Source organism: Moschus berezovskii, chromosome 9, assembly GCF_049115385.1.
Source record: "Moschus berezovskii isolate FMDL1 chromosome 9, NW_MosBer_1.0, whole genome shotgun sequence".
NCBI lineage: Eukaryota > Metazoa > Chordata > Mammalia > Artiodactyla > Moschidae > Moschus > Moschus berezovskii.
Genome location: NC_142468.1, coordinates 46,090,212 through 46,114,307, shown reverse-complemented (window position 1 = coordinate 46,114,307; position 24,096 = coordinate 46,090,212). Strand labels below are relative to the sequence as shown.

Below are 24,096 nucleotides of genomic sequence, written 5' to 3'. Positions count from 1 at the left end.
TTTTTTTTTTTTTTAGAGCAGGTTAGAGTTCATAGTAAAATTGAGTGAAAGGTACAGAGATTTCTCAAATACTCTATCATTACATAAACATAGCCTCCATTATCAACATCCCCCACTAGGGTGGTATATTATAACTGAAGAAGTTACATTGATACTTATAATAACCCAAAGTTCACAGTTTACATTATAGTTCATTCTTAGTGTTGTACATTCTTTGGATTTATATAAATAAATAATGACATGTAGCTATCATTATGGTATCATACAGAGTTTTTGTTTTTATTTTTTTCCTTAAACTTCCCTAAATATCTTCTGTACTCTGCCTGTTCATCTCTCCCCATCTCCACCCCTGGCAACCTTTGATCTTTTTATTGTTTTCCTGTAATTTTGCCTTTTCCAGAATGCCATTTAGTTGGAATCATGTAGTGTGTAGTTTTAAGATTCCTCCCTGTCTTTTCATGGCTTGATAGTAATTTCTTTTTCAGTTCAGTTCAGTTCAGTTGCTCAGTCGTGTCCGACTCTCTGCGACCCCATGAATCACAGCACGCCAGGCCTCCCTGTCTATCACCAACTCCCGGAGTTCACTCAGACTCAAGTCCACAGAGTCGGTGATGCCATCCAGCCATCTCATCCTCGGTTGTCCCCTTCTCCTCCCGCCCCCAACCCTTCCCAGCATCAGAGTCTTTTCCAGTGAGTCAACTCGTCGCATGAGGTGGCCAAAGTATTGCAGTCTAAAGTCTTAGTTGCAGTATGCAAAATCTAGTTCCCTGACTAGGGATTGAACCCAGGCCCCCTGCATTTGCAATGTGGAGTCTTAACCACTGGACCACCAGGGGTTCCCTGTGTGTAGGTTTTTATGTGGACATAACTTTTCAATTCCTTTAGGTAAATACCATGGATCACCAGACTTTATTCTAAAGTTGCTTTACCATTTTGATTCCCACCAGCAGTGAATGAGAACTCCTGTGGCTCCACATCCTTGCTAACATTTGGTGCTGTCAAGTGTTCCAAACTTTGACCATTCCAGTAAGTGTGTAGTGGTATCTAGTACATGCATGCTCAGTTGCTCTGTCATGTTCAATGCTTTGCAACTTCTTGGACTGTACCACAACAGACTCCTCTCTCTGTTCATGGGATTCTCCAGGCAAAAATACTGGAGTGGGTTGCCATTTCCTCCTCCAGTGGATCTTCCTATCCAGGGATCAAACCCGAGTCTCCTGCATTGGCAGGCAGATTCTTTATCACTGAGCCACCTGGGAAGCCCAGTGGTATCTCATTGATATCTTAATTTGCATTTCTGCCTTGATACATGATGTGGAACATGTTTTCATATGCCTATTTGCCACTTTATGTCTTCTATAGTGGGGTGTCTGTTAAGGCCCATTTTTTAGACAGTTTGTTTTTTCTTATTGTTGAGTTTTAGGAGTTCTTTGCGTATTTTGGATAACAGTCTTTTATCAGATATATCTTTCTGAAAATATTTTTCCCCAGTCTATGATCTGTGTTCTCATTCTCTTAACATTGTCTTTCACAGTGCAGAAGTTTTAATTTCAATGAAGTCCATTTTATTAGTTATTTCTTTCATGGATCAAGTGTTTGTTGTATCACCATACCCAGGGTCATCTAGGTTTTCTTCTGTGTTATCTTCCAGGAGTTTTATAGTTTAATATTTTACATTTTAGTTCTATAATCTGTTTGAATTTATTTTTGTGAAAGGTGTAAGATTTGTATGGGTTTCTCAGGTGATTCAGTGGTAAAGAATCCACCTGCCAATGCAGGAGATTCAGGAGACAGAGGAAGGAAATGGCAACGCACTCTCCTGTTCTTGCCTGGGAAATCCCATGGACAGAGGAGCCTGGCAGGCTACAGTCCATGGGGTCACAAAGAGTCGAATCCAACTGAGCATGCATGCACACAAGATCTGTGTGGATTCATTTTTCGAGTTTGGATGTTCACTTATTCCAGCACCGTTTATTGAAGACTGTTTTTCTCCATTGTGTTGTCTTTGTTCCTTTGCCAAAGGTCAGCTGACTACGTTTATGTGGATGTATTTCTAACCTCTCTATTCTATTCCGTTGATCCCTTTGTCTTTGATTTCACCATTCTGGTCTCCTTTCCCCACAGAGGTCTCACAGAGGGTGTCAGTCACTCATGACTGGGCAAAAGGATGAATGTTCTGATGACACAGACTTTAAGTATTGTTCACAAGAGTATAAACCATGAATGAAAACCTGTTGACTGTCAAGCCATTATTTTATGGGATATATGAAAGTGTATTAAACAAAAATATAATCATAAAATGATGCTGTTTTGCACTTGCCCTTTTCCAGTCAGCAGTATCTTTCCATATCAGTACATAGAGACCTATCTTACTGTTTTTTTAGTATTCCATTATATAGATATACCATAAATTATTAATTATATATTGTACTGTAACTTACTAACTATATATTCCTGTAATTATATTAACCTTTATATTAATACAGGTACACATTAGCCTTTATATCATTGTATTGTTTCTAAATATTCAGTTTTACAAAGAGTGCTACAGAACATTTTTGGAAATAATTATTTGTATTTTCTAGTATTTCATGACAAAAATTCCTAAAGACTTTCCGAGTCAAGGATGTATATATTTTTTAAAGCTTTTGGTTTTATTATAAAACTAATACTTATCAAAAAATGCAAAATATAGAAATACATAAAATACAAATCAGATGTCTACCTGCATCCCAGTTTGATATGCTTCCCTGAAATATGCATTTCATATTGTAAAAGAAATTACCCAGTTGCTATCTAAAAAGGTTGTACCTACTTATATTGACAGTATATGAAAATGCTTATTGTCCACTTTCTTCCCAACTTATGTTATTATCTACTCTAAGTTTTTTCAGATCCAATACACATCATTTTAAGTTGTACTTTCAATTTGCGTTTCTTTAACTACTAGTGAATTGGACACCTTATGTTTAATTTTTTTTAATGATGCTCCTGTGAGTTGCCTGTTTTATTTTGCCTATTTTGCTATAGGGTTATCCTTTTCTTATTAATTTGTATGAGCTCTTTATACAGTAAGGGAATTAGTTTGCTACAAATTTTGAGGAGCCGATTTTCTTTTTTTCCCTTTGTTTGTGATGTATTTTGCCACCCAGAAATTTTACATTTTTCTTAAACATCTTTTGAGCCAGCCGGTTTTTTTTTTTTTTTTTTTTGGGCCAAATATAGACCCTAGGACAACTTTTTCTGCTGCTTTTCTCAGCTAAAATTTAATTAAAAGGACATTCCCCGCCCCCCCCCCCTTTTCTTAAAGCGAGGCAAATAGAATAAGGAAATGCCTGGAGCCCAGGGATCGTTGGTGCTTTCATTCAGAGGCAGGCTGCTGCTGCTGCTGCTAAGTCACTTCAGTCGTGTCCGACTCTGTGTGACCCCATAGATGGAAGCCCACCAGGCTCCCCCGTCCCTGGGATTCTCCAGGCAAGAACACTGGAGTGGGTTGCCATTTCCTTCAGGCTAGCAGGGTTCTTTTCCTTAGGTAATTCAACCAGTCTGCAAGGTGTCTTGCTCAGTTGCCCTCTCAGAGCTGGCTTATTCAAGTGTCCCTCCCCTTATCCCTGCCGTTGAACTCACTCCCAAGGTTCTTGTTTTCAGGGTAAGAATCTCTCCTCTAGCTCCCAACATTCATAAGGCAATACCAACTGAACTGCCCTCCCAGCCCCTGCCCTTTGGCAAAGGTGACTCTTTCTCCCTCCAGTGCAAACCCCATTTGCCTAATATGAATGACATTCTGGAAATAATTGTGTATATTAGATAAATTCTGTCTACATTCAGAATGTGAGGGACAGTAGTATACATACAACTTGGGGCAAGAACAACTAATCACAAGCAGAGGTTGTACAAGGTGTGCTTTTGACTGTTTACAGAACTGCCTATTTAGGCTGTTAGAAATATCTGGTCACTCATTACCCAGTTTTTAAAAAGCCTTTGATGAATCCCTGTCTTCTGCAGTATAAAGACCAAACTACTTAACATGGGATGTGAGGTCTTCCACATCCTGGTCCTGACCTATTTCTTCAGCCATATAAATAATATGCTAACTACCTTATCCAAACGTTTATCAGTTTGTTGCCAGGCATTGTTCTAGGCTCTAGAATTTGTGATTGTCCTTGCTTTTACAGGGCTTTCAGATTAGCTGGGGAGACAGAAAATCCCAAGTAAACAAATTAATTTATAGGGTGGCCAGGGAGGACCTTTCTGAAAAGGAGACATCTACAGTGAGACCTGAAGAGTGGGAAGGAACCAGCTGTAACAAAAGTTGGGAGGTCTAGAGAAAGATGCCATCGGCAGAGGGCACAGCAACAGCCTTGAAGTTAGAAAGAGTTGGAGTGTTCTAGAATAAAAGAAGGCAGGCATACTCAGAGTTCAGACAAAGGGAGAAGACCACAATGAGGTGATGTTAAACCCAAGGGCAGGGGCCACATTTCATGGTGCATTGTAGACTATAGTAAAGGAATTCAGATTAAGCCAAACAAGGTGCTTAAATCTGGGGTTGGGATGAAATAAGGGTGATGACAACATAATGTAAAGGTCTTTAAACTTTAGCTCATTGATCTGTTAACAACTCTCTGATGTGAGTATTATTAGTAACTAGTTTTATGGATGAGGTCCCTGAAGAAGGAAGTTGGGTAATTTACTCAAAGTCTTCCAATACAATTGAAGTATTGAGTCACTGGATCTGTCTGACTCCAAAACCCATGTGCTTAACCTTAACTCTAAATTCTATTTTGTCTAATTGCTTTGTTTTGTGAGAAACTTAAAATTCAGAGATTAAAAATAAGCAAGAATGAGACACTGTTCAAAAAAATCAGACCTTTCAATCTGAAAGGATTAAAGAATGAACTTTTTATCTGGCAGAAGCTCAGAAAGCTATGAAACCCAAGAAGAGGGCATCATGGACTTATTCACTGTGTACATGAGAACTCAGGGACATCTTTTGAAGCTTCAAAGAAGTAATTATAGGTCAAATAAAAGGAAGTACTTTTTATACAGTGGGGAGCAAATAGAAGGAGCTGATTATCCCAGATACAGATTGAAAATAAAATAAATTTAGAGTAGCTTTTATGGAGGCTGTAGAGTGAGTCAGTAAAACAGAACCTCTTTTGTATGAATCATGCCAAAAATTGTAGCAGAAGCTTAAATGACTAAAAATATTAGGAAAAATGAGTAAGGGAAAACTAATTCTATGTACAATAATGAAAAAGGAAAGCAATTTTAGGTGTGATAATTTTGCAGCATTTAAAATTTTTAGTTTTTTATGTATTGAGAAGGAATACATAAACTCATAAAATTTTGTTAAGAGTAGGAAGCCACTATAAAGGGATAGAAAAGAATGTCTTCCTCAGTCATCACAGACAATAAAATTCTTATTTCCAGGGAAATCCATTTTGATAGGCTAGAAGGGTGTGGTCACATCAGTTCCAGGATCCCAACTTGACATCTGAGGAAAAAGCTGAGGCCCCAGTTCTTTCAGAACCTTTTGCTTGTGCTGCATTTGTCTTTCAAAATGTTCTTCCAGCTACATGCGGTTGGAGTTAACTCTTGCTTAAAAACAAATGTCCTTTATTTCATAAATTAGGAGATTTTTACAACCTAAAATTGAGCAACATTGGGACTTGAGCTTTCTCTTATCCCCATTGTCCTGTCAATTCCTGTCAGTCCTGCTGAGAATCCCCAGCCCCTCCATGCAGATGCTCTTGTCCATTCAGTGCTACCCTTTAGTACCTTACAGCTGTCACAGCTGAGGGAAGAAGAGTGTACACTTGGTCTCTCTAGAAGTTTGGGAATTGTTGAGTTCATAACAACAATTATGAACTGCATAACCTCAATATCTAATGATTTCTACTTCTTGGTTTTCTAGTAATTGTCTCACCACAGTCAGGGTGCAAGCATGGCCAGCAGCTTCATGGGTCCAGAACCATTTCTGTGCTTCTCCTCTTCCTTCAGGATGTCTGTGGAGCACCTGCCTCCTTGGTATGCATCACACACCTAGTTGAGCCTTCAGCATATCAAATGAACACCACAACATTATATTAATAGCCTAGTCTGTTGTATATGCAATTTAAAATGTTAATGCTACAAAGTCAAATTGTGAATTTTGTTCAGACAGTTTTTATGGGAAAGGTTGGGGGCGGGAGGAGAAGGGGATGACAGAGAATGAGATGGCTGGATGGCATCACCGACTCTGTGGACATGAGTTTGAGTGAACTCCAGGAGTTGGTGATGGACAGGGAGGCCTGGCGTGCTGTGATTCATGGGGTCGCGGAGAGTCGGACACGACTGAGCGACTGAACTGAACTGAACTGAACCATTAAAAAAAGTCTATCCAAGCTTTGGAAAAAGGGATAGTTAGCACATAAGATATGAATATGTTCTTGTAACATAGAGGCTCTTCATGTTTATGCATGTTCTATTGATTAGAGTAATCTCCTGTTGAGAAATGCTGGGCATTTCATTTGGGCAAGCCAGGCTTGTATTTTTAAGTGTTGTGACAGGATTATTGTTTTCACTCATGCTTGTACTGGTAGCTAATGAAATTATTTTCCATTCTCTTCTGTGGCTTCTGCCATGATTGGTTTTCTGTTTTAGTATACCATTTCTTCAGATTTCAAATCCATGAAAGTTCTGTGGTTCCTAACAACTTATCATTCATTTATTTTTTATTTATTCATTCATTCAACTGATATCTCCTGAACATCTACTTTGCTAAACACTGGGCCAGGTGTGAGGATGATGCCAGTGGATATGTCATGGATATTGTCCCCAAGGAGGTCACGATCTAGTTAAAGAGACGAACGTATGGGAAAATAATTACAATGGAATGTGGCAAATTCATAGAATAAAACCCAGAAATTACAGAGGGTCCAAGCAGAAGTCCCTACCTTAACTTGATGGTCAAGAAAGGCTTTCAAGAGGTCAAAACACTTAAACTCTCTCTTTTATTGAAATATATTTATTTATTTATGGCTGTGCTGGGTCTTCGTTGTTGAGAGGGCTTTCTCTAGTTGCGTTGCATGGGCTTCTCACTGCAGTGACTTCTCTTGTTGTGGAGCACAGGCTCTAGGGCGCATGACCTTCAGTAATTGCAGTGCACGGTTCAGTAGTTGTGGCTCCTGGGCTCTAGGGCACAGGCTCAGTACTTGTGGCACAAGGGCATAGTTGCTCCATGACATGTGGGATCTTCCAAGATCAGGAATTGAACCAATGTTTCCTGCACTGACAGGCAGATTCTTTACCACTGAGCCACCAGGGGAGTCCAAACTGGGTTTTTTAGGATTGACTGTAAATTTCTTTTAGACAAGGGCTGAAAAAATAGAAGAAAAGAGAAAAATGCAGAGATATAGAGTCAGATGTGAATAAGAACAATGTGTACAGTAAATAATCTGCTGTTTGTTCTCACTTCTAACATTTCTATTGGTTTTTCACATTAGGAATGTATCTTATTATTGATGGTATCTTCACTTCAGTTCTGTCGCTCAGTCGTGTCCGACTCTTTGCAACCCCATGAATCACAGCACGCCAGGCCTCCCTGTCCATCACCAACTCCCGGAGTTCACTCAAACTCATGTCCATTGAGCCGGTGATGCCATCCAGCCATCTCATTCTCTGTCGTCCCCGTCTCCTCCCTCCCCCAATCCCTCCCAGCATCAGAGTCTTTTCCAGTGAGTCAACTCTTCACATGAGGTGGTCAAAGTATTGGAGTTTCAGCTTCAGCATCAGTCCCTCCAATGAACACCCAGGATTGATCTCCTTTAGAATAGACTGGTTGGATCTCCTTGCAGTCCAAGGGACTCTCAAGAGTCTTCTCCAGCACCACAGTTCAAAAGCATCAATTCTTCGGCAATCAGCTTTCTTCACAGTCCAACTCTCATATCCATACATGACCACTGGAAAAACCATAGCCTTGACTAGATGGACCTTGGTTGGCAAAGTAATGTCTCTGCTTTTTACTATGCTATTTAGGTTGGTCATAACTTTCCTTCCAAGGAGTAAGCGTCTTTTAATTTCATGGCTACAATCAGCATCCGCAGTAATTTTGGAGCCCAAAAAAATAAAGTCTAACACTGTTTCCACTGTTTCCCCATCTATTTCCCATGAAGTGATGGGACCAGATGCCATGATCTTTGTTTTCTGAATGTTGAGCTTCAAGCCAACCTTTTCACTCTCCTCTTTCACTTTCATCAAGAGGCTTTTGAGTTCCTCTTCACTTTCTGCCATAAGGGTGGTGTCATCTGCATATCTGAGGTTATTGATATTTCTCCCGGCAATCTTGATTCCAGCTTGTGCTTCTTCCAGCCCAGCATTCCTCATGATGTACTCTGCATATAAGTTAAATAAGCAGGGTGACAGTATACAACCTTGACGTACTTCTTTTCCTATTTGGAACCAGTCTGTTGTTCCGTGTCCAGTTCTAACTGTTGCTTCTTGATCTGAATACAGGTTTCTCAAGAGGCAGGTCAGGTGGTCTGGTATTCCCATCTCTTTCAGAATTTTCCACAGTTTATTGTGACACCTATTGTAGATAAGACAGTATGTTTAGCCCTGGACATCAGTTTTGAGCAAAATAGACCTAGTCCCTATCATCATGATCTTTATAGTAAAGAAAAAGTACAGGATTCTGTAAGAAAGCATTAGTAGAGGTGCTTAATTTAGATGGAGAGGTCAAGAGGGTCTTTTCAAATAATAGATACTGAAGCTGAATGTGAAAGGTTAAGTAGCAATCAGTCCCATAGCCAGTGAAGCTAAGGGTTCCTTCCAGGCCAAGAGAAAGCATGAGAGAAAGTCTTGACATTTGAGGTAGCATGAATTAAGTCGTAGAAGGAAAACCAATGCAGATAGCCCTTGGTGGGGTGGAGAAAGTGGGTAGTGGGGACTGTAATGAGATGTGGCTGTTTCTTCAAACGTTTGGAGGAGGTGCCCAGTAATGCAAGGCTCTAGAGGATTATGTGAATGTTTTATCCCAAGTTATGAAGGATTTTAAGAGTTATGTGAATGGTTTATCCCAGTTTATTTAAGAATGATTCTTTAAGCAAAGCAAAAATTGTCAGATTTTTCCATTTCAAAAATACAACTCTGGCTGCTAGTTTGAAAATCGGGAAGGAAAGCTTGATAGAGAGCTGTTTTCAGCATCAGGATGAAGGATGATGGTGCCGGGACTTGGGTGGTGGTCATGGAGGTGGAGAGAGCTGAACTGAAGCTAGCAGTATATTGGAGGCAGAACTCAGTGATGAGTTTGATATAGGAATGCTGGAGAGTATGGTGCTGCGTATCAGTTTTCTCCCTAGAGCAGCTAACTGGCTGAGTAGAGGTGTGTGTCCGTTACTGAGATGGAGATAATGCAGTAAAGATAGTTTTAAAGGAAGATTGAAGAGGAGTTCTGTTTTGGACTTGTTAAGTTTAAGATGCCTATGAGACATTTAAATAGGGATCTTAAGAAGTTATATGAGTCTGGGTCTGGAGTTTAACAGAAAGGTCTGGGCTAGAGATCGAAATTTGGGGAAAACAGGTATTCAAACTCACTGGATAGGGTGCAGTGTAAAATCAAAAATGACAGTATTAATATCTAATCATAATAATAATATTAATGAGGATATCTAATGTTGATTTTGGACTTCCCTGGTGGCTCAGACGGTAGAAGCATCTGTCTACAATGCGGGAGACCCAGGTTCAAGCCCTGGGTTGGGAAGATCCCCTGGAGAAGGAAATGGCAATCCACTCCAGTAGTAACTCTTTATCATAGGCATTATTATTACTCTTTTTGTAGATGAGGCCCAGAAAAGCCAGTGTTAGTAAACCACAAAACCCAGTCCAGTCCAACAGCTTGCCTCTTAATACTACACTAGAAGAGAGAAAAACCTTCCCTGGTGGCCCAGATTGTAAAGAATTTGCCTGCAATGCAAGAGACTTTGGTTCGATCCCTGGGTTGGGAAGATTTCTTGGAGAAGGGAATAGCAACCCACTCCAGTATTCTTGCCTGGAGAACTCCATGGACAGAGGAGTCTGGAGGGCTACAGCCATGGGGTCACAAAGAGTCAGACATGACTGAGTGACTTTCACTTTCACAAGAGAGAAAAGACTCAGCTCAGAGGTCCAGGCAATTCCAACATTTAGAGGTTGGATGGCAGAGGCAGAGCTGCGAAAGGAGTGATGTGATGGTTAGGAGGGAACCGTGAGAATAGGGAGGCTCAGAAGCCAGGCAAAGAGCATTCCAGGTAGGTTGCCAAGGCCAGCAGTCAAATGCTGCTAAAAGGTGGGCACTCCTAGGACACAGGCATGAACTGGGTGATGAGGATAGGGAAAAGGTTTGCCAGGCTTGGAATTTAACATGAGTAAAGAGATAGGTATGGAGGTACCAGATGTTGTTAGAGGGTTAAACACAAGCAGGAATGGTGAAAAATGAGACTGAAGACGTTGTCAGAGGCCAGATCATGAAGGACCTGCAATACCCCAAGGTAGCTCCAGACCGTTGATCTCTGCCAGAAGTGTGCACCCCCCAAACTGGGGGCAAACAAAAGTGAGCTGCCTGTTATAAACAGGAGGGAAAGATATATCTATGTTATCTCATATAATGTCTGTTTTGTCAGATTCCTTCAAAATTTAGCATGTTGAGTGTTGATCATTTTCAATTTATAGATGTGTTGAGTCACTGTGTTGTGCACCAGGAGCTGTCTTAGTATTGTAGGTCAATTATACCTTAAAAACATACAGTCTCAAGGAAAAAGAGATCAGATTTGTAGTTACCAGAGGCAGGAGGTTGGGGAAGCAGGAGTTGGGCGAGGGTACAAACTTCCAGTTATAAGGTAAATAAATACTACGGATGTAACACACAACATGATTAACATAATCATGTTCATACATTACATAACATAACAATAATATAATTAACACCTGTGTGTTACAAATGAAAGTTGTTAAGAGAGTAAATCCTAAGGGTTCTCATCACAAGGAAAAATATATTAAAAATTTTTTCTTTAATTTTGTTATCTATATGAGATGGTGGGTATTCACTAAACTTGAGATGTGGTAATCATTTCATAGTGTATATAAGCCAAATCATAATGATGTACACCTTAAACTTATACCGTGCTGCATGTCAACTACATCTCAAAAAAACCTGGAAGAAAAAAATTTACTATGTTGAGACATTTTAATTTCAGATTTAAAAACTACCCATGACTTCTTTCAGCACCAAATCATTTATCAGACTGGTAGATGTTCTGTGTCGGAGAAGGCAATGGCAAGCCACTCCAGTACTGTTGCCTAGAAAATCCCATGGACGGAGGAGCCTGGTAGGCTGCAGTCCGTGGGGTCGCTAAGGGTCGGACACGACTGAGCGACTTCACTTTCACTTTTCACTTTCCACTTTCACACATTGGAGAAGGAAATGGCAACCCACTCCAGTGTTCTTGCCTGGAGAATCCCAGGGACGGGGGAGCCTAGTGGGCTTCCGTCTATGGGGTCGCACAGAGTCGGATACGACTGAAGTGACTTAGCAGCAGCAGATGTTCTGTGTGGAAGGAAGACATCTATATACAAAGGTACATAATTAGCATGACTGTTTTTATACTTCTTTCTATACTGGGAACAAGTGTTGAAAGTGGTAGGAAAGTGTGGGTTGTTTTGCTTAATTGGGCAACCTTGATCACAATCAGGGGAAAGTGATTCATTGAGTTTCTGTCCTTCATTGTATATCCTGAGTGGTTTTGAAGCCAGAGATTGTCCTGGGTTTGAATTCTGCCTCTGTCATTTATTAGCTAAGTGACTTTGGGGTCAGTTACTTAACCTTTCTCAAGCTGTTTGTTGAATGAGAGACTTCTTTAATAATTACAGTTATAAAACATATTGCAAGAATTAAGTAAAGGATATAAATTAGGAATTTTCTTTATCCTAATCAAACAAAAAGCCTTACAGTGAAGATGATCAATAGGATTCCTTTCTTTGTTTTTGATTCTGTCTTACCTTTGGTTATTTTGCCTATTTAGAATTTTATAATTTGTCTTTAAATATCTGTAGCTAACTGTCGATAGAAATAGTAATTTTTTCTAGATGTGAATTTGAAGACTGTGCTTATAAAGTGAGACCTAGTTCCTAAAATAATCTTTACAAGAATATTAAAGAACTGTAGTATCTAAAAATATTCATTCTGAAGCTCTGCCATATCATATAGAATTCTAGAGAAATAAGATTATTTAATTTTTGCTACTTGATGGTGACAAAATATATTCATTAATTTTCAAGGTTCTTGTTTTCTTCATGAAATTAAAATAATTTCATTGCCTGCTGGAAGCTGACTTCACAGTACATGCAGGGTAACTTTAAGAGTTACAAAAAAATCAAAAGTCTTAAATTAACCCTGTCATTTTGTCATTTATAGAAGTAAATGAACTGGAATCATTCATTTATTAAAATCTTAGCCCTTGGCAGGTTTTTTTTTTTTTTTTTTTGCTGTTATTCCCTGAACTCATTTCTTGGCAGAGCTTCATTCTATGATCACAGCCAATTGGAATACTAAGGATGGATTCCTGGCTGACCACTGTGGCTTTGACAGATTGTCTTAGATGAGACATCCTTAAGTCTCATCTGATGACATGGACCAGTTTAATAGCACTTTTCATTACAACACAAAGGGGGTCAATTTTGGAGTTGGGGAGGGGAGTTTCTTTCTGAAATCTATTTTAATTAGGGAGAAGAGAGGTAGAGTGAAAAGAATGTTTGGCTTATAGAGTAGACATGGATTTGGATTCAAGCTCTAAGGTCTAAGCCTTGATACAAGCATACCTTAGAGATGCTGTGAGTTTGGTTCTGCACCACTGCAATAAAGCGAATATCGGAATAAAATGAGTCACAGTAATGTTTTGGTTTCCCAGTGCATAATACAAGGTATGTTTACACTATACTGTAGTCTATTAAGTGCTCAATAGCATTATGTCTAAAAAAAGCAATGTACATACCTTAACTAAAAATTACTTTATTGCTTCCCTGGTGGTTCAGTGGTAAAGAGCCTGCCAGTGCAGGAGATGTGTTTTCAATCCCTGCGTCAGGAACATCCCCTGGAGAAAGAAATGGCAACCCACTCCAGTATTCTTGCCTGGAGAATCCCATGGACAGAGGAACCTGGCGGGTTACAGTCCATGGGGTTGCAAAAGAGTCAGGCACAACTTAGTGACAAAAAAAAAATAAAAAACAACCCAAAAGCTAATCGTCATCTTTGCCTTCAGCAACTTGTAAGCTTTTTTTTGGTGGAGGGTCTTGCCTCCACATTGATCTTTGCTTACTGATCAGGGTAATGATTGTTGACAGTTGAGGTGGCTATGGCAATTTCATTAAATAAGACAACATTGAAATTTGCTGCATTAATTGACTTGCCCTTTTATGAACTATTTTTCTGTATCGTGCAGTGCTGTTTGATAGCACTTTACCCACAAGAAATTCTTTCAAAATGGGAGTCAAGCCTCTCAAACCCTGCTGCTTTGTTGTCATTTCAGCCATCTTCACCAGGAGTAGATTCCCTCTCCCAAAAATACTTTCTTTGCACCTCCACAAGAAGCAACTTCTCATTTAGGTTTTATTGTGAGATTGCCCTAATTCAGTCACATCTTTGGGCTCCACTTCTAATGCTTGCTATTTCTATCACATCTGCAGTTATTTCCTCCACTGAAATCTTGAACTCAAAGTCATCCATGAGGGTCAGAATCAACTTCTTCCAAACTCCTGTTAATGTTGGTATTTGACCTCTTCCCATGAATCATGATTAATAGGCATCTAGAACGGTGACTTCTTTCCAGAATGGTTCAATTTGCCCAGTTCTATTAGAGGATAGCAGTAAAAAGTATTTCTTAAAGAAAAAGACTTGAAAGTCAGAGTGACTCCTGATCTGTGAGCTGCAGAATGAATGCTCTGTTAACAGGCATGAAAACCACATTAATCTTGTTTTATATCTCCGTCAGAGCCCTTGAGTGGTCAAGTGCATTGTCAATGAACAGTAATGTTTTGAAAGTAATCTTTTTCCCTTGAGCAATTGGTCTCAACAGTGGGGTTAAAACATTCAGTAAACCATGTTGTCAACAGTTGTGCTGTCAACCAGGCTTTGTTGTTCCATTTATACAGCACAGGCAGAGTAGTTTTAGCATAATTTTTAAGGGCCCTTAGGATTTGGGGTATAGTATATGAGCATTGTCTTCAGTTTCAAACTACCAGCTCCATTGGCCCCTAACAAGAGAGTCAGCCTGTCCTTTGAAGCTGTGAAGCCAGGCATTAACTTCTCTCCAGCTATGAGAGTCCTAGAGGGCATCTTCTTCCAAAATAAGGCTGTTGTGTCTACACTGAAAATCTGTTGTTTAGGGTAGCCACCTTCAGTATTTTAACTAAATCATCTGAATAACTTGCTGCAGCGTCTGTATCAGCAGTTGCTGCTTCACCTTGCACTTCCATGTTATGAAAATGACTTCTTTCCTTCAACCTTCACATTCTTCTTCTGCAGCTTCCTTACCTCTCAGCCTTTGTGTAATTGAAGAGAGTTAGAGCCTTGCTCTAGATTTGGCTTTGGCCTAAGGGAATGTTGTGGCTGGTTTGATCTTCCTTCCAGACCACTCCAACTTTTTCCATATCAATGATTTGTGTGTTCTTGGGAGTAGCACTTTTAATTTCCTTTAAGAACTTTTTCTTTGGATTCACAACTTGACTATTTGGTATAAGTGCTTTTGGTCTAGCTCAGCCTTCAATGCACCATCCTCACAGCTTAATCATTTCTAGCTTTTGACTTAAAGTGAGAGACCTGCAACTCTTCCTTTCACATGAAAACTTAGAGGCCATTATAAGGTTATTAATTTGCCTAATATCAATATTGTTGTGTCCTAAAGAATAGGAAGGTTCAAGGAGAGGAAGAGCCAGGGAAATAACCAGTAGTTGGAGCAGTCAGAACACACAGAATTATCAGTTAAGTTCACCATCTTATGTGGATGTGGTTCGCTGCACCACAAAACAATTACAATAGTAATATCAAAGGTCACAGATCACCATAACAAATACAACAGGAATGAAAAAGTTTTAAATATTGTGAGAATTATCAAAATGTGACACAGAGATGAAGTGAGCAAATCTTGTTGAAAAAATGGTGCCAGTAGACTTGCCTGACACAGGGTTGCCACAGACCCTCAATTTGTAAAAGGTGGCCACATCTGCAAAGTACAGTAAAGCAGAGTGGAGTGCAGTAAAGTGAGGTACGCTTGTATCTGTTAAAAGGCCTCAGAGGGGCACAGGACGCTTCTGCTCTTCACTTCCGGCCCCACCCAGAATGCCCCTTTTCTTCATCCCCAAACATTCTCTTCTCTTTCCCCCATTTTGGTGTGACCCTCTTTCCCTGCTCCAGTCCCTTGGCTTACCTTTCTTCCCATCCATTCCCCACTTTACCGCTGTAGGAGATGGTTGGTGGAAATGGTGGTCACATCACCTCTTTGCCTTCTGAGTGGTGGGATTGGGAGTGGGGCTCTATGTGCTGGAAGTGAGGTGCAGCTTCCACTCTACATAAATTACGAGGGGATGGAGATTTGTTTGAGGGAGGAAAGGGTGTTTCATTACTTCTCTGCTCTGTGCCTGTCTGGCTGTTTTTCCTTCTGTCAAACCAAAACTTCCTATATAACTCAGCTCTCCAAAGTCACTTTCATCTTTCTCTACTTCTGGAAATTAGAGACCCTTTAGAAGATTCTGGGAGCCTCTTTCTGATACTTCTTTTAAGCTACCCAATTAGAGTATAATGTCTAAGGCCAGGAACATTCATGTAGTAAAGGTTTATTAAGAAATTATTAGATGGGCTCCAAAATCACTGCAGATGCTGATTGCAGCCATGAAATTAAAAGACGCTTACTCCTTGGAAGGAAAGTTATGACCAACCTTGATAGTATATTAAAAAGCAGAGACATTACTTTGCCAACAAAGGTCCGTCTAGTCAAGGCAATGGTTTTTCCCGTGGTCATGTATGGATGTGAGAGTTGGACTGTGAAGAAAGCTGATCGCTGAAGAATCGATGCTTTTGAACTGTGGTGTTGGAGAAGACTCTTGAGAGTCCCTTATACTGCAAGGAGATCCAGCTAGTCCATTCTAAAGGAGATCAATCCTGGATGTTCATTGGAGGGACTGATGCTAAAGCTGAAACTGCAATACTTTGGCCACCTCATGCGACGAGTTGACTCACTGGAAAAGACTCTGATGCTGGGAAAGGTTGGGGGCGGGAGGAGAAGGGGACGACGGAGAATGAGATGGCTGGATGGCATCACCGACTCTGTGGACATGAGTTTGAGTGTACTCCGGGAGTTGGTGATGGACAGGGAGGCCTGGCGTGCTGTGATTCATGGGGTCGTGGAGAGTCGGACACAACTGAGCGACTGAACTGAACTGAACTGTGTTAAGTGCTGAAGAGACAAAGGTGAATGAGACGCACTCTTCCTCTCAAGGAACCAACAGTCTGTAGAGGGAGATAGGCCAGCACAGTTATCGTTTAGTGGGATAAGTATTCTAGAAGAAAATTGCATGAGGTAATGGGGACATTGAGAGTAGAGTGCCAAATGATGGTGGGAAGTCAGGAAGTTCTTCTTAGAGAAGGCAGTATTTTAACACAGATGTGAAGGATAAATAGGAGTCTGCTGTTTGAAAGCAAAGGCTTATTTACGATACAGTAAACCCGTAGTTTGGCATGACCAGACAATGGCAGTGATGATTGAAAATGGAGGGAAAATGAAATGTTTAAGAATATATTCCACTGAGAGGTAAGGTTCTAATCCTGATCCTAAGTGGTGAGTATATGGGAATTTATTATGTCAATAGATACTGTGTGTGTGTGCATGTCTGTAGTTTCTGGAAAGTCCATTATGTGCTTTAACATAGTAGTTCCTAAATTTTCTACCTGAAAAACATGTCTTTAGGGTTATATGAATTATTTAGTAACCATTTGTCTATCACTGTTAATGTCAGGGATCAGAGGAAAGGGTATTGATGATTCAGGATTTCTCTTCTGCTTCAGTTCATAGCCTAGAGGAGCACTTAGTTATTATAAGCTTGTTTGAATTGTCATATAAAGCATTCATTTTTGTGAATGTTTTCAATGGAGTATTAAAATTGAACCAAATAGATTCCATGTTGCCAAACTGCTTATGACTTAATAGGAGAACTATTAAAGATGTTCATATGTGTGGTCTGTATGCAAATAACATACATGGGAGTTTGAGGAAGGGAGAGAATCACATGGATCAGATTTTGGGGATTTAGGGACTGGTCATTTACGGTCAGTCTTATTCCCAAGGTGTCTGAGGCCTCAGAAACTGTTATTCTGAGTGCTCAAACTTTTGGATTCCTTGACTGACAAAATGCAAGTTCGCAAAATTTCCAGTGAGTCACCTGCATTAATCAAGAACCTCTTGAGTCTTGTCATTGTGGTAGAATACAATGAGAATGATGACTGCTGCCTCCTTCAGCACACAGGGATGGGTGTAACCCCTGAGAAGCCATGCTGTTTGGTGCCCCTCTCTGCAGGGATCAGTGCAGGCATGTCCCCTGAACCCGCCTTTCCAGGGCTTTCCCATTAGACTCAGTCAGCTTTACCGCGTCATAAATTATGTTGTACGACAGATGATTTTTATTTTCCTTGCAAGCTATTAATCTTTGATGTGTGTTTATATTTCAGTGTTTGCTGTTTTAAGCCTTTTCTCTTTTCTTCATGTCCTACAGTTTTTGTGGCTTTAGTCACAGTACCTCATATCCCAAATCCTTGCTTTCCCTTCTCCTACAGTTTCTACATCAGTGTTCACGCTTTCTTTGCCTACTACTCCACTACTCTTCTCTGAGTCTCTGACTTCTACCCCATCCCAGCTGTGCTTTGTGGCTTCAGGAAAAATCCTGAGGTGGGTCTCTGAAGTTTGCCTTTGCTTCTTCTCTTCTCCATTCTCCTAACTTTTCCCCCTTCCCTTGTCCTACCTCTGCCTTAAATAGAATCAACACAAATGTCCCACTAACTGTGGTCAAGGAGGTGAGCCAATCTAGATGGGGTTTAAAGATGGCTTAAGGAGCATGCAGTCTAGTGTAGGAGGTCTGAGGTATTGTAAGTGAGGCATTTGAAGGACTCACAAGGTAATGAGGGATCGAGTAGTGTGAGTTAAAAATGGAATGGGGAGCATTGCAGGAAAGCTTCACCCTCTATTAGCTAATGGAGACAGCTGGTGACAGAGTTGTTACAAGACATTGGACCTTCCCTTGTCTTGTCTTGCTGGGAACTCTGTCGGGGCTGGTTCATTTTGGCTAGGATTATCTTTCACTAACTGCTTTGGTTTCACTAGGTACCTGAGCAGACTTAGTGGGTAGGTGTATCCACTCCTATTTCTGATTCCTCCCTGACTGTTGCTAACGCATCTCTCTTTTAGGTTCTCATGTGATCTTGGGACCTTGCCTTCTTGTCTTCCTTTTCAGTCTTCACACTGGATGTAGCTGAACAAGCTTAGTCCTCTTCATCAGGGCTACTGTGTGTATTTTGTCTGGGGGCCTATGGGGACAGTGGAAAGTAGGGTTGGAGGTGATAGAGGCAATAGGAAGGGGCGTTGTCAGGTTGAGATTCCTCTCTGTTTCAGCATCTGCTGCTGCTGCTAAGTCACGTCAGTCGTGTCCAACTCTGTGACCCCATAGACGGCAGCCCACCAGGCTCCCCCGTCCCTGGGATTCTCCAGGCAAGAACACTGGAGTGGGTTGCCATTTCCTTCTCCAATGCATGAAAGGAAAAGTGAAAGTGAAGTCACTGAATCGTGTCCGACTCTTAGTGACCCCATGGACTGCAGCCTACCAGGCTCCTCCGCCCATGGGATTTTCTAGGCGAGAGTACTGGAGTGGGTTGCCATGTTTCAGCATCTAAGGTATATATATTTTCCCAGCTGACCTAGTTCTGTTATAGTTGTTTCTGCAGAGTCACTGATCCTCACTGATTAAGATGGAAAAGAATAATAAGGAGACAGTGGTAATAATAGACTGACTTCTGATCTACTTCTCCTTGGATACTTTCCCTAGAGATAGAGATAAGATAAAGGGGAAGCTGGTTGTCAGAGTGATGTTTGGTATTTCAATATCTTGCCTCTGGTGAGTGTAAGGTCCTTAGCCTCTGTCTTCTATCTGTAGGTGTTGTTAACATCTGGCTCTTGGAAATCAAACCCTTGGCAAAGTACCAGCTCATTACTGCTTCCAAAATACTTGTAGAAATCTGAGCTAGAGCTTGCTATGGACAAAACACAAAGGCACTTCTTTCTAGATTTAGTTGAAAACTCATGTTTAGAGCAGGTCAGCCATGATTCTACACACTCACTTGGACCCATTTTGCTTTTTTGTGTTTTCATCAGTCAAGGTAGTAGGTTATTTCATGACTCTGAATCTCATGTTCTAGACATCTGTTTTGGAACTAGTAAATCCTTTCAGAAAAAGTTATAGAAATACTGGTTTTCTAAAGTAGGCTTCAGAGTGGAAGCAGTTAGTAAATAGAAATGTTTATTTGTTTAATTTATTTTTTAGTTGGTGGAAAAACGCTTTACAATTTTGTGATGGTTTCTGCCATACAACAGTTATGGCAAATCAGCTGTGATTATTATACCTGTACCACCTCCCTCTTGAGCCTCCCAGAAATCTTTATTGAATGAGTAAGATGTAAGTAATGAGTATGGATATTACTCAGTTTAAGGAGCTGTATAACTGAGGGAAAAGTTATGAAATAAGTTGTAGTAACATAAGTTGTAGTAATGTAGTAACATTATTTCTTGTGGAAAAAACATTTAATAACAATCTCAGCATATACTTATATATTGGTTTATGCTTTTCACAGAGTTTTTGTGTGTATAAACCTTGGAGATAAACTAGATGAGTCTTGCTTTCATCCCCCATCTTGCAGATACCTGAAATAAAAGCTAAAAGACCAATCTGGTAGTCCTGGGATTGGAACCCATAATCCAGCTTGGTACTCTTTTCTCTGCAAACTGTTCAGACCAAAAATCTGCGTAAATCTTCTTGCCTGGAGAATCCCAGGGATGGGGGAGGCTGGTGGGCTTCAGTCTGTGGGGTCACACAGAGTCAGACACGACTGAAGTGACTTAGCAGCAGCAGCAGCAGCATGATAATAAGAGATAAATAAAACAGTGGGTGAGGTTTTTTTCTGTTTTTTTTTTTTTTAATGCTCACTTTTATTTAATTTAAGGATTGGCATTCTTTTAGCCAATACTCAGGGCCCAGCCATGTACCAGATACACAAGCACTTAATACAGTGTTGAACAAGACAAATATGGAACTTACATTCTAACAAAGTAAGAAAAATAGTAAATACGTAAACAAGAAATAACATAAGTAAATTCAGGTAGTAATAAAAGCGCTGAAGAAAATAGAGAAAGGCTGGTGTTGGTGATATTTTTATATGTGATATAGTCCTAAAAATGGGCACCAAGGTTTAGTGTACATATGTTTTAAAGGGAGATTCCTTTCTAAGGAATCCAAGCAGTCATAAAACACCTCCTCATTGTGGCATTTGGAGGACCCAATCAAAATTGATCTGAAATTCAAAATTGGCTTAAGTCCAGAGGGTGTAGTTGAGGCTAAAGATTTGCTGTTTTAGAAACTCCTCTTGATACCTCTTTCATGATATTGAGGCTAGGGTGAATTTTACCATTTTCACTCATCTTTATAAGATAATGAAGACAAAATATAGACAGTAGTGCCTTCTCAGTTTTTAAAAATTAGCAACAGAGTTTTCTTCAAAGCAAATTCCAGATGTCCACTATGTAAAACAGCTGTGACTCCTCTGCTCATACCGTAATGATCCCCCATTAATACTGAGAAATCACTAAGGGTTTGCAGAACACAGGATGAACACTACAATAAAAAATTCACATTTTAAATTTTATGATTGAAAAAATAGCTGTGCTGCTGAAACTGGCACAGTCGCCATGCCAGAGCTTCCAGATCTTGTTCTTAAACCCATGAAAGTCTGCATTCAGTGAAAAAATAGGTTTATATGTACATTTTAATCTAAAATTAATTTTGAGGTAGCATTCTTAATATAAGGCAAAGTCAAATTTTAATCAAGGCTATTTCTTCAGAGCATAGTTCTCCCCACTTCCCTAGTGTTATTGAGATAGAATTGACATACTGCACTGTATGAGTTTAAGGTGTATGGCATAATGATTTGAATTGCATATATTGTGAAATTATTACCACAATACAGAGGATGCCTTTTAATAATGTGGGCTTGATGGTACTACTGAGGCTAAAGTACTTTTCATCTGCTAATTTAAAAGTTAAATTTCATATTGGCTGCATTTTATTTTGTTCTTAAACTGTTTAATTATAAATACATCCATGATTTTTTAATATCATTATAAAGAAATTGAATTGCTGAGTTAAATTTTTTTTCTTCTTGTCTTCTAGTTTGCCAGGGTTTGGATACCTGATCCTGAAGAAGTTTGGAAGTCAGCAGAGCTGCTCAAAGATTATAAGCCAGGAGATAAAGTTCTCCTGCTTCATCTTGAGGATGGAAAGGTAGGAATTCTGCTTTTATTTGTTGTTATTGGCATAAAGTGAAAGAAATTCAAAAGGGTAAATTTGCTGTGAGATATTTCACTTAGAAGTTAAATTTTGAATAAATCTAATATTTTCACTTAATTGATAAAAATGGCAAACAAGTTTCTATCCCAGAGGGTTAGTAAAAATAGCAGATACTTTAAAAAATCCATTATTTTGGCTTATAAATTTATTATGACCTGATTTAGATTCATATATAATCCTCCCATTGATATTTCTGTTTATCTGTATTTTGTTTAGGATATCACTTAAATAATTCATATTAACTAAGAAAACAACATTTCAAGAGCCAGCTTGAGATATGATATTTGCTGGAACTAGGTATTTGAAAAATATTTACTTAAAAGCTATTATCTATAAAACCCTTTGCTAGTGGCCAGAAAAACCTATAACCAGCTGTGTCTCTATACTTTCCCATCTGCATTCACTGCAGAATAGACTCTTAGTTCCACCCTTTTTATTCTCTCCATGGCATTTGACAGGGCATGTCACACTTTTAGTGTGACATTAATTACCTCTAAACAATTTATAATCTAGCCAGGAGAGGCAGGATATAAAGAGTAGTTCAATACTGCAATACTAAAAATGTCAAAAGATAAGCTTATGATTAATTGCCAAGTGAGTAATACTGTCCTGACAGTTAATATGTATTGAACATTACTATGTACCAGGTGTAGTTCTAAGTCCTTTGTATCCTATAACTCACTTAATCCTCACAACAATCCTGTGAGGTGGGCCTGTTATTATTACCACTTTATGGATGAAGTACTGAGACTCAGAAAGTTTGGGACTTGCTCAGAGTTATACAGGCATTAAGGGATGAAGTTGGGACTTTAAGCCAGTAGATTGTCTTGATGGTCTGTGCTCATCACCACTGTGCTGTACTATAAAGACAGTGAGGACTTTAGGGTCCCAAGAGAGGGAAATATCGCTGTGGGGTGCTTCAGGGAAGGCTCCCAAGAGAAGGAAGAGTTTTGACTAGACAGAATTTGGATTAACAAAGAGGAAGGGGATAGACTCTGTGAGCCTTGGAATATATTTTGAAGATAGTGAATATCACAAGTTGACTGAACAGAGATTTAGAAAGTTGTGTGTTCTAGTTCAAGGCTAGTGTGTTAAGGTACCTGCTATGTATCATGTTAAGAGGAGGCAAAAAATGTGCTCTCTGACATTAATATCAAATAAGAAAGTACATATGCTTATGAATAGTGTGACATATGATATAATAAATATAAATAAGAAACAAAAATAGAACAGAGTGGAGTCTGGCCAGAGGAACTGATGAAGGCTAAGAGTCAGAGAGGCATCGTCTAAAGAACGAATCGACAAGGTGGAGTGCGTTTCAGGGATCTGGAGGAACCTCGGCAAGGGCAGGGAAGCGTGCACAGTATTGTGCATTTGGGGAACTGTACAGGTTTCATGTTGTTGGGATTTGATGGGAGAGGACTGGCAGGAGTATGGGGGTGGGAACCAGATCATAGAGAGCCTCATGTTCATGCTGCAACTCTTAAACTTCAACTGGTATATCTGGGAAGTGACTATAGTGTTTTTAAACAGAAGAAGAATGCCGGGTTTTCTATTTTAGAAAGGACTCACTGGTGGTGGAGTGAAGAATGAATTTCAGGAGAGCAAAACAGAGGCAAGCTGATTATTCAGAAAGAAGGCAGGGCAGAATTAGACCAGATTAGAAGGGCCTTGACTACCAAATAAGGAATTAACTTATTCAATATTCATTGATCATCCACTCTGTGAGGCACGTTAGGTACTTTAGGCTATATTTTCTTATGATAATTCTCACAGCAAACCTGTGGGTTCGCACATGGTATTGTAACTATTTTCCAAATAAGGAAGCCCAGACTCAGAGACATTAAGCAGTCTACCTGAGATCACACAGCCATTTTTTGTACGGCAGGAACCAATGCAAAGGCTAATCAGCTTTGGAAAAGGACATTAGACCCTAATAAACAGACAAAGACCCTAATAAACAGACAAAGAGAGGTCAAGGGCCAGACTGTAAAAATTTCCTCCCCATTTTGCAGAATTCATTCCAACCTGATTTGAACACTTGACCTCTATGTATCTCTTTGGTATTAACAAAAGTCTTTTTACAAAACTAACTGTCCATCTCTGCAATTATATTGCCGTTTTTTTCCTTTTCATGTCTTGTATGTTCCTTAATACATAATTGAGTGAGTCTCCATGTTTGACTTTGCCATAAAGCCATATTCCTTAAAATGAGTAGTACTTCTTAATTTGGAGGGCTAAGCACTTCATTAAAAGTCTAATAAAAACTATGGACTGTATTTTAAAGAAATACACATATGTGTATGTACTTACACATACAAGCATAGATGCAAAGTGTTAACATCTAATTTTAAGGGATTCTTGGGCCACTCTGGGTTCAGGAGTTCCCAAGTACTTACCACATACCAAACATTGTCTCCTTTAATTTTT

At 39.7% G+C, this 24,096-nt stretch overlaps 1 protein-coding gene across 4 annotated transcripts in view; it reads left to right on the top strand.

The window, feature by feature from the left end:
- MYO5A (myosin VA) overlaps positions 1-24,096 on the top strand; it is a 203,417-nt gene that overhangs the window by 50,535 nt on the left and 128,786 nt on the right. For all 4 annotated transcript variants that reach the window (XM_088839618.1, XM_088839617.1, XM_088839616.1 and 1 more), the window contains exon 2: positions 21,490-21,600. In XM_088839618.1, coding sequence (XP_088695744.1) covers positions 21,490-21,600 — 111 coding nt within the window. The remainder of the gene's footprint in view (positions 1-21,489; positions 21,601-24,096) is intronic.